This window comes from Muntiacus reevesi, chromosome 11 (assembly GCF_963930625.1).
Source record: "Muntiacus reevesi chromosome 11, mMunRee1.1, whole genome shotgun sequence".
Classification (NCBI taxonomy): Eukaryota; Metazoa; Chordata; class Mammalia; order Artiodactyla; family Cervidae; genus Muntiacus; species Muntiacus reevesi.
Window position 1 is genome coordinate 51,266,603 of NC_089259.1, and position 18,354 is coordinate 51,284,956.

Consider the following 18,354-nt stretch of genomic DNA (forward strand, 5'->3'; position numbering starts at 1 on the left):
TCATTTATTTTTGGCTGTGCTGGGTCTTTGCTGCTATGTGCGGGCTTTCTCTAGCTGCAATGAGTGGATGTTACTCTCTAGTTGCAGTGCGTGGGCTTCTCAGGGCGACGGCGTCTCTTGTTGCACAGCACAGGCTCTGGGTGTGCGTGCTTCAGTAGTTGTGGCTCACGGACTTAGTTGCTCCGCTGCATGTGGGATCTTCCCACACCAGGGATTGAACCCATGTCACTTGCACTGGCAGGCAGACTCTTAACCACCGGGTCACCAGGGATGACCCATCACTTTCTATCTTATAAAAAAAAAATGCCGACAACATTTCAGTTCTATAAGGATCAAGCCATTAGGCACCACAGATACCCCCTTAGAGTGTGACCTGAAGGGAATTCAGGACGGAAAACATCAGAAAACATTCTTTGCTTTGGGTATACTGGCCCTTAGTTCAGAAGAACATCTGAGAAAAATTTCAAAGGACCCCAAACTTCCCATACACAGTGAGGCAGACTAAAGATAATTTTAATGTGAGATATCTGTTCTTTGTGACTAGCAGTAATCTTTTAAGGCTTGACTACATATTTTTTCCCAGCAAAAAAAAGTTTATAGGTATCCTGGCTCCTCCCTTCCCTCTTCCGAGTAGCTCCTCAGAGCTATCTGACAAGCTGTTTCAGGGCTGCAGCCTTCCAAAAGTTCCTCAGGTAAAACTTAACTCACAATCATTTTGGGTGTTTTTTCTTTCAACTGACCATCTTGGTACTTGTCTAGGTTTTGCTCTCAAGGAAGCAGATACTGATATGAAATTATGAGTGCAGGAGCTTTATTAGAGAGTTAACATCAGTGAAAGCACAAAGGATTGGGCGCAGAGAGCTGTCACAACATACTGCAGAGCTGACAAAATCTCTGCTAGCTCAGCAGGGAACTCTGGAGCAGACTGTCCCTTAAAGGGGTCCAGTGTCAGGCAAAAGCAGTTAGACCTGCGGCCCCGCCTTGTTTAGGCAACAGCAGGGTCCACCCTGAAAACGGCGGGACCTCAGAGTAAAAAGCTGAAGGAAACTCCAACAAAGCTAAAAGCTGGATGGCTCTAGGCAGAGGGCACTTTCATGACAGAGAATCCAGACATCTTATCTCCACATCTGCCCCAGGAGCACAGTGGGACACTAGTTAAATTTTTGCTGGCAGTGTATTTGGTGATGAAGAGGTCGTAGTGAGGTGTACTCTAATTCTAAAATTCCACTTGAGGGACTTCCCTGGTGGTTCAGGGGTTGAGAGTCTGCCTTGTAATGTTGGGGACTTGGGTTCAATTCCTGGTCAGGGAAGTAGGATCCCACATGAATCGGAGCAGCTGGGCCTGTATGTTGCAGATACTGAGACCAAGCACCAGAAAGAAAAATCCCAGGTGACGCAGCAAAGATCCCACATGCCACACCTAAGATCTAATGCAGCCAAATAAATAATAAAACAAATAAATATTTATAAAATTCCACTTGAGTTTATGGTGGTAGACCACCACCTTAGGTAACTAGACTTGTCACTACCAAAAGATTAAAGATTAAAACTATCAAATGTTGCTTAAGGCCTGTAAAATGATCAGGATATTATTACCCCCATACCTTCCCCCCAAAGTGGCTCCTATGGGACAACTCAGGGCCTCTTCTGCTTGTGATGCATCAAAGATCCAGTCTGACTTCCTGTGATGCCACTCCTTGATCTGTGTGAGACTGGATATTCTCGTCCTCTGGAGAGCCATTCTGAGCTCCTTCTGCCCGTTTCACAACTAAGCCAATGCAACAGTGGACAGAAAGAAAGAGGAGTTGGTTTGCTGGTTGGATGGTTCATTTTAAGTGTGTATTATAGCGTGGTGCTTAACATAGTGGAGGCTCTGGAGTCTGTCACCACTTGTGAGCGATTTGGCTTTGGAAAGTTCCTGAACCTCCCAGTGCCTTAGTTTCTTGATTTGTTAAACCTGGATGACAATTGTGCCTACATCATGGAGATGCTGTGAAGACAAAATAACGTAGCTCATGCAGTTCTTGACTTGGGAAGGGGTCAGCACATATCAACTCTTCTTCTCCTTCTCTTTCCCCTCTTTCTCTTCCTCCTCTTCACTGAAAAACCACTTTCCTGTTGAATTTTGTCACCTGCTCTCTAGATTAGCAAACCACTCACAAAACTTGGGAGGAAAGTAAAACTGAAAGATCTGTTACCCTAACAAGATTTAGGATGTTTACTTTTGGTCAGGTCATTGGTTTTCGCCATTATGTTCTCATTACTATTCTGGTTGTGCTAGGTGTAAACAATGGCCTCCCTTCTGTGCAGAAGCTTGTTTGAAAGACAAATGGAGATATAAATGATTAATGAAAGTGCAGCTGCATATAAAATTAAGTTTTAAACGAACAGTATAGACCATAAGTGATGTAGGACTCTAATTTCATTTTGCTGACACTGGTGGTTGTCTTTATTGTTGAAAGGTAATACCATTTGGGGTGAAATTGTGAGAGTGAGTCTCTGTACAGCAACACAATGAAATGTCATGCTTATTATCTTAGAATCGAAAATGTATTAAGTTATACCTGAAGAAAGCCTGGGCTTCCCTGGTGGCTCAGAAGGTAAAGAATCCGCTTGCAATGTGAGAAACTTGGGTTCAATCCCTGGGTAGGGAAGATATCCTGGAGGATGAAGTGGTTACCCATTCCAGTATTCTTACCTGGGAAATTCCATGGACAGGAGCGCAGAGGGCTAAAGTCCATGGGATCACAATAAGTGGGACTGGACTCAGAGACTGAGCAACTAAGCCCAAAGAAAGGTTAAAGATATTTAAGTATGACAATATCGTTGCCTCTTATTTTATCAGCCTATTAATACTCTCCACCATTGGATGTGTCAAGATGGCAGAAATACCAAGAACTGATCAATGCTTTGAATAAAACAACAGGGAAAGCGTACATTTTTCAGTTGCTCTCTCAATGAATGTCTCTCCTTATTGTATTTTTGCTGTTTTTAACTAGATGATGAGGCGCATCCAGAAGCTTTCTTCATTGCAGGGAATCTCCTTTGGGGATTCAGGAGGGAAATGAATAGAAAAGACAACTGAGGCAGATCATGTGGGATCACAGTTTTCAGTGTTTAGAAACTCTTTGGGTTAAAGAGTACGCCGCCCCATCACATTCTTTTACTTGCTAGAGAACATGCTTTGTGTCTGGTGGGGGATAGACACGGTAGGTCAAGTGTGGTTAACCGGTTATTGAGATTGTCTTACTGCACACAAAGCGAATCCTTACTGTTAAACCCTTTGGAATTACTGATGTGAATATGACCCTAGAAGAGTCCTATATTATTTCATTATTTTCTTGTATCCTTTTAGTAACCTAGGGCTCTAGGAGCTCCTTTCCTCCGCAAGATACATGAGCATGGCTGAAGACTCCTTGTTGGATTCTTAAATCTGTTATTATCAAGAAGGGGACAAACAAAACAACCTAAAAAGATATCCCTTAACTCACTAATAATTTTTTAATAAGTCTTTTAGGAGTGTCCTAGCATTGTTCTAGGAGAAGGCAATGGCACCGCACTCCAGTACTCTTGCCTGGAGAATCCCATGGATGGAGGAGCCTGGTGGGCTGCAGTCCATGGCATCGCTAAGAGTCGGGCACGACTGAGCGACTTCCCTTTCACTTTCATGCACTGGAGAAGGAAATGGCAGCCCACTCCAGTGTTCTTGCCTGGAGAATCCCAGGGACGAGGGAGCCTGGCGGGCTGCCGTCTATGGGGTCGCACAGAGTCGGACGCGGTTGAAGCGACTTAGCAGCAGCAGCAGCAGCAGCAGCAGCAGCATTGTTCTAGGCTGGGTGGATAAGAAGACGAAGTGTGAGGAAACACGGTCATCTGTCCTCAGGTGTTCCTGGAATGCGTCTCTTTTCTCCTCGACAATGTGACTGCCGGCACGCAACCCGTCGGACTGAAAAGGCCAATCAAGGACGGTGATTTTTTTTTTCTCCGCTCCTTTTGCCACCTCCCACTCCCGACAGGCTGACAACCTAGATCGCTTCCCCGGACTTGCCTGACTTTTCCATCTCATCCCACCCAGCGAAACCGCCCCCTGCCACTCGCGAGGCGGATGGGACGCCGGAGGACCCAGCGAGCATGCGCGACCATCCCGAGCATGCTCAGTAGCGCGCGCGGCGCCCCGGAGCTTCGCCCCCCAGCTGCGGCCGACGCGGAGGTTTCCGCGGCTTCTGCGGCAGCGACGGGAAGTGAGGCGGCCCGGCCGGGCGACCGCGGCCGCAGAAACAGAGGCGGAAGAGTCGCTGAGGCGACGACGTCGTTGAAGGGGGCGGCCGAGGGGGCTGAGTGCCGAGGGGACTCACCCGCTCGGAAGCCGGACCCCGAGCCGGGCAGGATGGATCACCACCAGGCGGGGACTGGCCGCTACCAGGTGGTGAGTTTCTGTCCTCAGCCCCGGCCTCCTGCGCCGCCCGGAACCCCGGGATTGTCCGCCCCGCCCCCCGAAACCTGCCCCCGGTGGACTCCAGAGCCCCTTTCCACCGGTTATTGCCGGAGGGGCATGTTGGCTAATTTGTTTCTGGCTCTTCTGGCAGGACCGTGCTTACTTCACATCTCTCGTATTGGAGCCTGCCCGTGGGTCCTTTGAGACCCTTCTTTCTAGACCCAGGTCGTCGTTTAGGTCCTCATCCTTCCGCTGTTAGACACCCCCCGCGCCCCTCCTTTTAGAACTTAAATCTGTTTTATTTCTCATTTTCTCGATCGTTTCGTCATGCCCTGACCCAGTTACTTCAGAGATTTTCCAGTGGATTGTATACTGGAAATGAGTTCACATACCTGCTGGGAAGGTGATCGCAGTCATAGATGGAGTGGGTGGGAAGGAGGGAGAGGTAAGCACTGTGTGGGGTGCGATTGGATTTGGTTAAAAAAAAAAGTGTGGGTTTAAAAATTGCGCAACCGTAGAGAATAGTCGTGGGGCTGATCTTATTTCTTAGTCCTAGTTAACCTTGTCATTTTGGCCTTTTCTGTTTTTATTAGAAAAGCGACTCTTTTTTTCCTGTGGTTTTTTTTTTTTTTTAATTGGTGGGAGGGGAAACAGGAAGTTTTGCTAAAAATGCTAATCGTGTTTGAAAAATTAGTTTTCTTCAAATACAAGGCTTTCCAGTTTAACCGTGTTAAACCCTTGTTAAGTTGAAATGAGTGAAAAGTGCCCCTCTGTGTTTCCCGTGTCCGTTTTTCTGATATATATTTTTCTTCTGATACTAATTCCGATGGTGTCATTGGAGAATCCTAGGTAAACCCTGTTTAAAAATGGACTCAGCTATAGTTGACTATTTCCTTGCAGCTAGGTAGCATGTTATTCTGTAAACTTGGAGGTGGTAATTTAGTTAAGCCTATTTTCTGAGGGAAAGGAGAGAAACGTTAATTATGGAGCACCGATGCTACAATTGACAGTACTGTTTGTGAGATATGTTAGTGCAGATTTCATGTTTCAAATCTATTTACACAAGTGAGACTTACTGTGAACTAAGAATTTCTTTTAATAACTGTACTTTGACAAATACGAAGGGTACTGAAAGTTGAAATCCCAATGTATGTAGTTTTGCAGTTTTTTTTTTTTTTTTTGAGATAAAAACTCATGATGCACCAGTTTCATCTGGTTTACATCCGGTAAAACCTCCAAATGATGTATGTTCATTTGGAATTCTGAATTCTGTAAAATGGGGGTGTTGGAATCAGGGGTGTGAGGGGTATACCACAATTAAAGTTATTGATCTGAATTCTGTAAAAATTTATCAGTATTTTCAGAATGGTTCGGAAAATATTGCTGCCAGTATGGGAGGACATTTTTCAAGTTGTTAGTGTATACACTTTTGATGGTTTGTTTTCTTTTTTTAAGGCATAGTCCTATTTTTGCAGATGTTAGTAAAAATAAAATATTGAATATTGTTACCATTGTGTTTATTTCTTTTCTCTAATCATTTTTCTTTCCTTTTCTTATTTGTTTACCTTAATAGTGTTAGCTGATTCAAATTCTTTGTCTTTGGGGTTTTGCTTATAAGAATCAACCATGTTCTCATACACAGATCCCTATTCAAAACATTATTAACTGACACATCTGTGCTTTAAAGTAATTTATTATAAAGTCACATTTCTTTTCACTAGTTAAGGTTAATTGTATATTTTTAAGAATTCCTAAAACCAAAATGTTGGAAATTGCTCTGTGACCCTTAAGATACTTTCTTTTTCTCTACAACTCCTTTCAAAATAGTGGACAGTATGATATTTTATTGCCCTTCTTTTTTTTTCTAGGTGGATATGTGCTCCACATACACTTTGAATGGGTGGAGGCAATCTTTGAGAGCAGAGGGCAAAAGTCTGCCCTTCTAAAGATATTTCTTGATTCAAGTAGGTAGGACATCACTTCCCTTGTAAGGTGAAGTGTTTGAGAATCTTACTACAATTTACATTTAGATTTAAATTCCAGTTCCTGTGTAATTTCATCTGTCTAGAATAGCTCTTGGTTTTGTTGATAATGGCCTGATTAGTAACTTTATCTTGGTATATTCCCCACACCCCTGACCCCACACTCCCCATTAGAGATGTGTCCCATGTAGACTTTGAATGGGTGGAGGTATTCCTTCAGAACAGAGGGCAAGAAAAAAAAAAAAAGGGGCAGCTGATTCGGTTGGCAGTAAGCTAGGGATCAGTCTACAGCTCTGGCTTGTATGATTAAGGCAACTGTTGTGCGGCTGGCTTTTTTGAAAACTCTGGAATGATTAATAACAACGGAGCAGTGAGCAGTTTGAGTTGTCGAATGTTTAGAGATGACTAAGTAGAAGACAGGAAAAGAATGCTTGGCGGCGAAATCATATATACGATGTTAATTTTCCACTTATTCATAGAGTTAAAATTTAGTTTTCAAGTTTAGTTTTTGATAAGTTGGGGCTTCCCTGGTGGCTCAGATGGTAAAGAATCTGCCTGCTATTTGGGAGACCCAGGTTCCATCCTTGGGTCAGAAAGATCCCCTAGAAAAGAGAATGGCTACCCACTTCAGTATTCTCGCTTGGAGAATTCCATGGACAGATGAGTTAATGGTGATGCCTAGGACCATCAGAATGACTTACTGTCATTAACGAATTCACAAGCTTTATGTGAAAACTACTTTTTCTATGATCTCTGCTCCATCATTAAAAGTGTCTAAATTTTGTTTAGTAAAACAGTGTTTACAATGTACAGAGCTACACATATAAAAACCTTGCCTTGTTACCCTTCTAACTTCAGAAAAAGGCATGTAGTTCCATTGTGTTATGGGAAGCTGACTTTTGTTTGGTAGGAAATGGGCAGTGTTGCCAGACTATGAAGTAGTTGACTTGGCTTGGAGCTGTTTTGCCACATTCTGACTTTGATGTTCTCTATTTTGAAGGACTTGTGTACTTGAACCACCAAGCTGACTGCTAAGTTTTCAAAGGTATTCTGGGTACAAGTTAAATTGGCACTGTTGATTGCAGCAGTAGTTTTCCAAACTGGAGCATTCAGAATGAAGATGATAGATGGTTTTAGAAGAAATAGAATACATATTAGCATGTGTGTGCTGAGTCGCTTCAGTCATGTCTGACTCTTTGTGACCCTACTGACTGTAGCCTGTGAGGCTCCTCTGTCCATGGCATTCTCCAGGCAAGGGTTTTGGAGTGGGTTGCCATTCCCTTCTCCTTGGGATCTTCCCCGACCCAGGGATCAAACTCAGGCCTCTTAAATCTCCTGCTTTGGCAGGCAGGTTCTTTACCATTAGCGCCACCTGGAAGAACATATATTTGCATATTGAAACTGTGAGAGCTTCTGCCCTAAAGACAGTGGTTTGGATTTGTTTAACCTAGCTCTTCCTAAACCACAGATTTTTAGAGACAATTTTGATTCTATTAACATTTCCAAAACGTTAGTTTTCTATAAGAGTAAAGTATTCGTCCTATGATGATAGAGATGCTTTGTTCTAACATATGCTGAATTAGAGTTGCTCTTGATAAATCAGCTGGGAAGAAGGTTGACTATTAATGATTAAACAAAACCCTCACATCTTTTAAAGTCATCAGAGCCTATATGTAGGTTGTGTTGGTTACAGTTTGTGAGACCTTGGTTTAGTTATCTAGCATCTTGAAGCCTCAGTTTCCTCGTATTAGTATGTACCTCATTAGGATTATTATGAGAATTATATAATGTAATACATGTATAAAATATAGTGTAGAGATGGATATATAATAAATATTATGAATAATAGAAGGTAAATAAACTATAAAATGTTACATAAATTGCAGTTTTTGCTGGTGTCTGTTTTTGTCTCTTATTTAGCAATATGAAAATCAACTAGCTCTTTGTCATTCATGTCAAGAACTCTGACAAATCTTAAGATTTGATTTTACCATATTTACAAGCTGACACTTAGTCTGTTAATGTTTCATGGTTGCTGGCAGACAAACAGGAGACTCCCAGGTCAGAAACAAGTGACATTATTACTCACAGCACTGCAGACTCATGAACGTCAGCCTGTTTTTGCTGTCTTTCCTTGTAACAAGGTCCCATGAGGATGATGGGTCTAGATGGATACACATAGTGGATTACAGCTAAGGAACTCAGGACCAAGGGGCCAGTGCTTTTTTTTTTTTTTTGAAAGCAAGCTGCAGGCATGATAGCAAACAACAAACAGGCTAGTTTACCTCTCCCTGAGAGGCAGTTGTCAGCTGTGGTAACCTTGACCTTCTTTGTTGCCTGTGTGACTTATTGTAAGAATCCTTGCAGTATCATGAAATGGACAAGCTTTGCAGACTGTCACACTCAGGAAAAATATGCAGGGACACTCAGACCTACGGCTGGCTGCCTTAGCCAAGAGAACAGGTTCTGGATGAGATGTGACTTTTAGGTGCAGTCATGTACTTTTGTTTCACATTTAAAAGCAATATTTCAGTCTTTCACTTTATGTTTCAGTTTTTTCTTCCTCTCTTGTCCCAGCGAGATTATTTGTCACTTGTTTGTTTCCTTTGAACTTAATAATATCCTTTATCTGATTTACATTCTTCCCACACCTCTTTTACATCATCAGAGTCCATTGCTTAATCTAGGTACTTTTCGTTCTCTTCAGGCTTAAGTTCTTTTATGTTGACATTGTGAACTTCTCCTTGAAACTCCTTCCTGAAATGAAGGAGCTCTCTGCTTGGCCTGCAGTATAGGAGGCAGAGGAGATGTAGGTTTGATCTTTGGGTCAGGAATATTCCCTGGAGGAGGAAATGGTAACCCACTCCAGTATTCTTGCCTGGAAAATCCCATGGACAGAAGAGCCTGGCGGGCCACAGTCCATGGGGTCGCAAAGAGTTGGATGTGATTGAGCAACTGAGCACTGACTGCCCTGATTTTTCTTCTCTCCATGAACTCACTTTGTACTTACTCTTCAAATGTTGATATTTTCTATGGCATGGACTGTTGTAATAGCCTGCTTAGAACTTTCTCTCTCCATCTGATCATCCTTCAGTATATGCTTGCACTGCATGAACTGTAGAATATAAATTTGATTTTCATTTTCTTGCTTAAAAATCTTCAGTGGCCTCATTGAATCTCCCCCACCCTCCAGTTTAATATTAAAGCTGTCAGTGAATTCCCTGGTGGTCCATTGGTTAGGACTCTGTGATTCCACTTCCGGGGGCATGGGTTTGATGTCTGGTCAGCGAACTAAGATCCCACAGACCACAAAATGAGGCCAAAAACAAAACAAAACCTTTCAAATATATTCAAAAGTTGAAAGAATTGTACAGTTAACTTCCACATACCATATACCAGTTGTTGGGCCTAAATTTCCCAGTTCAGTTCAGTTCAGTTGCTCAGTCGTGTCCGACTCTTTGCGACCCCGTGAACCGCAGCACGCCAGGCTTCCTTGTCCATCACCAACTCCCAGAGTCCACCTAGACCCATGTCCATTGAGTCGGTGATGGCGTCCAGCCATCTCATCCTCTGGCGTCCCCTTCTCTTCCTGCCCTCAATCTTTCCCAGCATCAGGGTCTTTTCAAATGAGTCAGCTCTTTGCATCAGGTGGCCAAAGTATTGGAGTTTCAGCTTCAGCATCAGTCCTTCCAATGAATATTCAGGACTGATTTTCTTTAGGATGTACTGGTTGGATCTCCTTGCAGTCCAAGGGACTCAAGAGTCTTCTCCAACACCATAGTTCAAAAGCATCAATTCTTTGGTGCTCAGCCTTAACTCTCACATCCATACATGACCACTGGAAAAACCATAGCCTTGACTAGATAGACTTTTGTTCACAAAGTAATGTCTCTGCTTTTTAATATGCTGTCTAGGTTGGTCATAACTCTCCTTCCAAGGAGTAAGCGCCTTTTAATTTCATGGCTGCAATCACTATCTGCAGTGATTTTGGAGCCCAGAAAAATAAAGTCAGCCACTTTTTCCACTGTTTCGCCATCTATTTGCCATGACGTGATGGGACTGTATGCTATGATCTTGGTTTTCTGAATGTTGAGCTTTAAGCCAACTTTTTCACGCTCCTCTTTCTCTTTCATCAAGAGGTTCTTTAGTTTTCTTCACTTTCTGCCGTAAGGGTGGTGTCATCTGCATATCTGAGGTTATTGCTATTTCTCCCAGCAATCTTGATTCCAGCTTGTGCTTCATCCAGCCCAGCATTTCTCATGGTGTACTCTGCGTATAATTTAAATAAGCAGGGAGATAGTATATAGCCTTGACTTATTCCTTTTCCTATTTGGAACCAGTCTCTTGTTCCATGTCTAGTTCTAACTGTTGCTTCCTGACCTGCATACAGGTTTCTCAAGAGGCAGGTCAGGTGGTCTGGTATTCTCATCTCTTGAAGAATTTTCCACACTTTATTGTGATCCACACAGTCAAAGGCTTTGGCATAGTCAATAAAGCAGAAATAGATGTTTTCTGGGATTCTCTTGCTTTTTAAATGATCCAGCGGATCATTAGTATTTGTGTTACTGTATCCATCTTACTTTTTGAGCTTTCAGAATATGTTGCAGATATTGGTGTACCTCACTGAAAACCACATGCTTATCATTAGCCTAGAGTTAGCTGTTGCTTTTTGGTTTTTGTGTAAAATTGACATATAGCAAAATGCGCAGATCTTCCATGGCCTATTAAATGAGTTTTGACAAGTACAAACATCTGTGTAACCCAAACCACTTTTAATATATAGAGCAGGGACCACCAAACTACATTCTAACTCTTATTTTGTAAATAAAGTCTTATGGTAGCGCAGCCATGTCATTCATTTACAGTGGCAGAATTGGCTTTTGAGGTAGAGCCCAGAAAGCCTGAAATATTTGCCCTTCTGCCTTTTATGGAAAAAGTTTACTGACCATTGGGACAGAACATTGCTATCATCATAGTTCACTCATGACCCTTCCCTGTTGATTCATACTCACCAGGTGATTGTTACGGTCTTTTGTTTTTCACTTCAAATTAGATTTACCTGATTCTAGAATCACACAGCATATGGTCTGCAAAGCTTCTTTCACTCTGCATGCCGTTTAGGAGATTGATCCATGTTATCATGTACATTAGTGTGTCCCTTTTTATTGAATGGTGTTTCATCGTGTGGATGTATGACAGTTTGTTTATCCATTGCTCTGTTGATAGACATTTGGGTTGTTTCCAGTTTTTGGCTATTACAGATAAAGCAGTTAGGAATATTCTAGTGCAGGTCTTTCTGTGGTTATGTTTTCATTTCTTTTCGGTGAAATTACTGGGTAATAGGGTATGCTTAATTTTATGAGAAATCACCAGACTTTTTTTCCAAGCCTGTGTACCATTTCAGTGTGTATCATTTTACACTTAGACCACCAATGTATAGAAGCTTTGGCTGCTTCACCACCTTGCCAAAATTTTGATATTTTCAGACTTTATACTTTTAGCCATTTTAGTGGGCTTACTGGATTTTGAAGTATAAATTTTTGTTCTTTTTTTAGTAAGTATTTTTGGCTATGCCGGGTCTTTGTTAATATGTGGACTTTTCTCTAGTTGCGATGCTTCGACTTCTTGTTGCAGTGGCTTCACTCCTTGGGTACAACGGACTGTAGGTGCATGAGCTTCTGTAGTTGTAGCACATGGGCTCAGTTACTTGGTGGCATGTGGGGTCTTCCAGACCAGGATTCGAATCCATATCCCCTACGTTGGCAGGCAGACCCTTTACCACGGAACCACCAGGGAAGCCCCTAAATTCAGGTTTTTAACAGGCAGGTTCCTTGAATGGACCTTTCCACACCTGTACAGTGCTGCATCTTAGCAGTCTCCCCCTCCCCCTTAACTTTTATGCAATAACCACTGAAGTTACGCAGGACGTACTTCTTACTAGCGTCAACCCTAATGTCCTCTCTCGTACTTCCCTGACTTCACATATGTTTATTTCTCATCTAAAGTTCTGTACCACAACCCTGCGCTTTCTTTTGCTATTCCTAAATGTAAAAACTCCTACGGAATTATAATTAGAAGAGGAGGCAGGGTGAGTTTCATGGATCTGTCATCTCTCCATCACGGCAGAAGGAAAGTTGAGAATCACAGTATCAGAGAACTTGTTATTCTGAATCGTGTTTTTGTGCTGCTTTGTGTATCTTCTGGAGGTGCTTCGGGGTTCTGGGAATGTCTGGTTTTTATTGCCTCTTTAATATAGATTTTAAACCTAAAAAAACTATAACTGAGGAAATGCACACCTCAGGTGTGTTTAAAACCAGGTTTCCGTAGCTCAAAGATTAATATTGTGTTAATTTGTGTCGCCAGCATAGTTTGTTTTTGAACAGACCCCACATTAAAGTTTCTTTGGCTGTTTCTGTGCATGTAGCAATAGTGGCTAAGAGTGTGTCATTAGTTTGCTTGAGTACAACTCATTTAAAAAATTATACAAACAAGTGAGCTACCTTAGAACGCCTGAACAATGCTGAATCAGATGCTAGCCATCACTTAGTCATATTTGAGCATTCCATGATCTAATAATGGTGTAGTGTTTGTGCAGTCACAAGTAAATGCATTGGGATTATGTCCTGAAAATAACATTATAGATAGCATATGTGCATGTTGTATGTTTTGAGTGCCTCTTGTCAGATTTATACTTAAAACAAGGCATGGGAGCAGTTTTTAGATATCACTATTGATTAACTATGAAACCAAGGTCCTATAACTCATTTATTCAATATTAATTTTAAAGTATCTCTATCTACCAAATTCTGTTTTAGGTGCTGGTGAACAAGACAGTTCTTGTCTCATGGCTCATACTTTGTTGGAGGGAAGGCAGGTAAATAAGTAAGCATAATTTCAGATAATAATAGGTGGTTTAAAGAAAGTGAAACAGTGGAGAAGGAAATGACAACCCACTCCAGTATTCTTGCCTAGAGAACCCCATGGACAAAAGGGCCTGGGGGTCTGTGATCCATGGGGTCACAACTTAGTGACTACACCACAACAACCATAACAACAAACACACAATCAGGCAGATTATGATTCAGCGAAATACCTTTTCATGAAAATGTGGCATAAAATGGAGAATGAAGAGACCTAGCAATGTGGAATGTAGAGTTTTGTAAGAAATTAAAATGTGAGTATAGAATAATAGTTGTTAATATTCAAACAATAAAGTCCATGGCTAAAGGAAAAAAAAAAAGAAGAAAGTGAAGCAGGATGCTGGAATAAATAATACATTTTATCAATAATGAAGTAGCAATAGGAGAACAATAATATCTTTTTGTGTTATATCAGAAATATGCTGAGAACTCCGCTGTGTACTTTTACACTTAAGAGCATGTTTATTCATTAGAACAATTCTGTGAAATAGATAATGTCATGATCGTCATTTTGCAGATGGAGAAAAATGAGACATAAAGAGGTTAAATAATAAGCATGTGTATGAATCCAGGCGTGATGGATCTGGTATTCAAATCTTGATGCTTTAGTTTTATATTGTTTCTTAACAAACAACTCAAAACATAAGCATTTTATTATGTTTCAACTTGGCTGTGATCAATAGAGCAGTTCTTCTGCTCCATGGGCTGTTAACTGGGGCTCCAACCATTTGGGGGCTGGATTGGATTGGAACATTCAAGATGACTCACTCCCTTCACTAGCCGTTGATGATGCCTATTGACTGGAAGCTCAACTTTGAACGTCAGTCATTTCAGTTCTCCTCTGTGTGTGTCCTCTTCATGTGCCCTCCCAGTGTGACTTTGGCCTTTCACATCATAGAAGGGAAAATGAAGCTGCTATTCATCTTAAGGCTTGGACTTAGAACTCCAGAATGTCATTTGTGCTGCATTCTATCGATTAAAGCAGCCATAAATCCAGCCCAGATTCCTGTGGGAGCTTCTGTTGTGGTGCACGGACTCAGGCTTCCATAGTTATGGCACACGGGCTCCCAATGCAGCTGAATAAAGAATGAAAGAAAGGAGTTATTTTGTTTGTTTTTTTTTAAAAAAGAATTTAAAGGTGACCATGGAGCATTAAGCCCCAGGCATGAGGCTCTCCGGTGGCTGGGTCCCTGTGACTGCCCTGGTCACGGTGCTCCTAAAGAGAACCCTGAAAGAAGTCTTTACTTTGAGGGTAGTAGTGGTGGTAGTGGTCTAGGCTAGAGGTCAGCATATGTTCTTGTGAAGGACCAGATAGTAAGTATTTTAGGCTTTCCAGGTTATGTGGTTTCTGTCACAATTGGGTACAGATTGGCTGTTTCAGTGCAAAAGTATCCAGCTTAATATGTAAACAGGTTAACGTGGCTGTGTTCTAAGAAAACTTTATTTACAAAAACAGATGGTAGGCTGAGTTTGGCCTGCTAGCTGTAATTTGCCCACCCTCGATGTAGATCAAAGAGGAACGTACCTCGTAAAGGCCTTAAGTTTGGGTGTGTTGCAGGATGTTTCTGACAGATTTTTATTTCACTCAGCCTTGAACTAAACCCTTAGGAACTATGGTAAAGTTGTTCTGCATCCTTACTTCTTGTAACTGGTAATCAGGCAGGCACCTGGTCTGTCACTAGAATTTGTGTGGAGACCCCAATTAGAGTGTTACATTTCCTGTGAAAGAAGCAGAGACTGAGTTTCTCATGTCTGATAGGATCTTCATTCTGTTATAGTGGTCAACATCATTGAGGCCATTTAAAACACAGTACCCTCTTCACAGTACTCCCATTTTCTGTTTCATTTTTTTTTCTTGTGGTACTTGTCACCACCTGATATTTTCAAATATTTATTTGTTTAATTTCTGCCTCCTTCCTACCCCCCCCCCCCCCCCCCCCAGCCACATGTGTAAGCTTCACAAGGACAGGTCTGTTTTGTTCACTGCCATGTCTGGCATCGCTGACTCATGGCCACGAGTTTGAGTAAGCTCTGGGAGTTAGTGAAGGACAGGGAACCCTGGCATGCTGCAGTCCATGGGGTCACAAAGAGTCGGACACGACTGAGCGACTGAACTGACTGACTGATGTCTGTCAATATCTGGCGTATGGTAGGCACTTTGGAAGTATTTGATAAAAATGACTGAGTGATTGCTATTAGCTCAAGTTCCATAGAGTCAAACCTTGTGTCTATTATTTTATTCTAATTCTCATTTTTATAAGAGTTCTTTTTTTTTTTTTCCTGCTACCGAGGCTTGGACTCTCAGGTTGTGTGTGTTTTGCATTACCTTCTAGCTTAACACATGCTGCTTCGTGTTACGTGTCTCTCTTCCTCTCCCCTTCCTCTCCTTCTCTGCACACGTGCACACCCTTGCACACACACACGATTGGCCCCATAGGGTGGTTCAGTAAGGAACTCATGGAGCCGTGTGCAGTGGCTCTGCCTAGTACCTTCGTTGACTGTGGAGTTGTGGGTACTGCTTTTATTTTCCTCATCTGTTTTATATTGACTACTTAGAGTATTTTCTTTTTATTCTTTAATGTCATACCTACATGCTAAAACACTGATTATATGTGTATTATTAATACATTATTTTAAAAGTTTATATATATTCTACATGTGAAGGCCTGAGTTAAGCTTTCTGCTGACCTTATTAAGTGTAAATTTACTCAAAAGGTCATTGTAGTTAAGGCTGGCCTATCTGTCATGTGATTATAAATCGTTGTCTATGTTTTCATGCTGTGTTGTTATAGTTTCTTCCAAAAGTTTGGTCACTTAGTTGGAATTAAGGTGTGGGTAAAATTCTTGTTAAAGACATGCCAATGCAAGTTGGGAGATGCTGCAGTAGGCTGAGATTTACTATCAGATTATTTTAGGGTTTTGACTTGCGTGCTTTTAAGATTTGAACATCAGTACTTTAATATTTTACAAGCTTAGGAATGTGCTGTGGTTTAGGTTCTCTGTGGTGTTTCTCCAGAATTACCCATTACATTATGTAAAGAAATTGTGCTGTTTGGCAGAGGCTTTGAGAATAAGGAAATAAACTGGATAGTTTTACTTCTTTACTAATTTTGAGGTTGTTCGGACTTATGGCCTGTTGTATGCTAGGCTGAAGAAATCCAGTAGTTTAAAAGAACATTTGTTCTCATTTGGGTAGACTGTTCATTTATATCAGGGTGACTTTTTGTGTGATTTCCCCAAAAGGGGAAGGATGAGCACTTGAAATAATACTTGACCCTTTAAAATTTTTGTTTGTAACGTTAGGGAACGATGAGTCCCTGCTAACTTCTCTCTGCTTTATTTGTTACTGCACTGCACATGTGTGTGTTTTGAACTGTAATATTTTTGTTTTCTTACCTTGCACCTTGCCAGCCACCACTCCACACCGTGCTGTCTCCTGCCTTCTGGCTTTGGAACATATTATTGCCCTTTTCTCCTTTCGTTCTTCCTCCAGGATGAATTTCTATTTATCCAAATCTGTTTAGATGTTCTTTTCTCCAGAAAACCTTCCCTCGTCTGCTTCCCCAACTCCATTTCCTCCCCTTTCCTACCAAGTTCACTGTATGCTTTTAACACTGTGCCCTTAGCCTATTGTAGTCTTTGCTCCATGGTATGCATTTTGTAAACTCAATGTGAATTAGGGCTTAGGTCTGTCTTATTTGTAATAGTATATAGTATAGTTCTGGGCCCATTATATAGTGCATTGTAAATGCTTATAGAAGAAATAAACATGCTCTTTCTGAATGATTTCAAGTATATCCATGAGATTACTGATATATTTATAAAGTGAATAGGTTTCCAGAGTTCTTTTATGTAAAAGTGACATCATATTGCCCAGCCCATACAGTGATATTTTGGATGGCCATAATTAGAGTATATACTTTGCTTTTAGAATAGTGCAGAGAAATCTGTTTAGATGAATTCTGGTAGTTTTACATAATTCCTCATCTGACTGGTGACTTGCATTTGCAAATAATTAACCATGGTTAGGTTATTTGGTTTACTTATGGACAGAAGGAAAATGTTTCCAGATATTGTGAACGCAGGGATCATTTTCTTCAACCATCTCATTTTACAGAAGACTGCCTGAGGGAGGATCTGTTAAGGGGTTTTTCAGCAAAGCTTGGAGGACAAACTTTATTCTGTCACGTATAAACATTATCAACTGAGTTAAAAGCTGGAAAATAGAGCTTCCATTATGGTTACCTTCCTTTTATTGGTGGTGATACCAGACATGGTGACACCGCTAGGCTTGACCGGCGTAGGGTGAACCTGGCGGTCACCGGCCAGCCGATTGTCCAGAATCCAAAAGCGTGTAATCCTTCAGTGGGCTGGGCTCAGCTTGGAAGTGAGTTTTCTTTGACCAGCATATGTTTTTTAAAATCAAAACAATACAAGTATACAGTTTCAAAAGTTAGAGTAGAAAAAAACAATGAGAAGCATCAGTCTTCCTTTCCCACGCTTGGTCCTCCAAACTTTCTCCTCAAAAGAACACAATCTTTAACTGTTTTAGCGGCTTTGGTTATTTAACTTTGTATTTTTAATGTAATGATACTAAGCTACTACTTGATTTGTTTGTTTTGCTTTGGTTTCTTTCATGACCTGCTTTTCCTTCCTAGATCATCTTTGTAGTCTCACCTCATAGGTTCACATCTTGGCTTCTCACTTAAAGCACTGTGCCCTTGGGCTGATTACTTAACTTCTCTGTGCCATTGCTTCCTCGCCTATAAAGTAAGGATATAGTATAGGTACTTCCCTTACTAGTAATAGACAGAATTATTGTGAAGAGCAAATGTGTGAAAGGTGCCTAACATTTGGTTAAGTCGATAATTAGTATTTACATTTTATGACTTTGAAAGCATTGTTCACTACTGAGTCAAAGTGGTGTGTTTTGTATAACTTTTAAAATTTTTCATAGGGTTGCCTAGTTTTTATTTCTTCATTGTTTATTTTTATTGAAGTATAGTTAATTTACAAT

At 41.2% G+C, this 18,354-nt stretch overlaps 1 protein-coding gene across 2 annotated transcripts in view; it reads left to right on the forward strand.

Moving 5' to 3' along the window:
• The first annotated feature begins 4,068 nt into the window (after positions 1-4,068).
• Positions 4,069-18,354, forward strand: part of NDFIP2 (Nedd4 family interacting protein 2) — a 70,904-nt gene continuing 56,618 nt past the window's right edge. The window contains exon 1 of one of the 2 annotated variants that reach the window (XM_065902399.1): positions 4,069-4,423. In XM_065902399.1, coding sequence (XP_065758471.1) covers positions 4,106-4,423 — 318 coding nt within the window. In that variant the 5' untranslated portion in view covers positions 4,069-4,105. Of the gene's footprint in view, positions 4,427-18,354 lie in introns of both variants that reach the window. The other variant, XM_065902398.1, reaches the window with a different exon arrangement.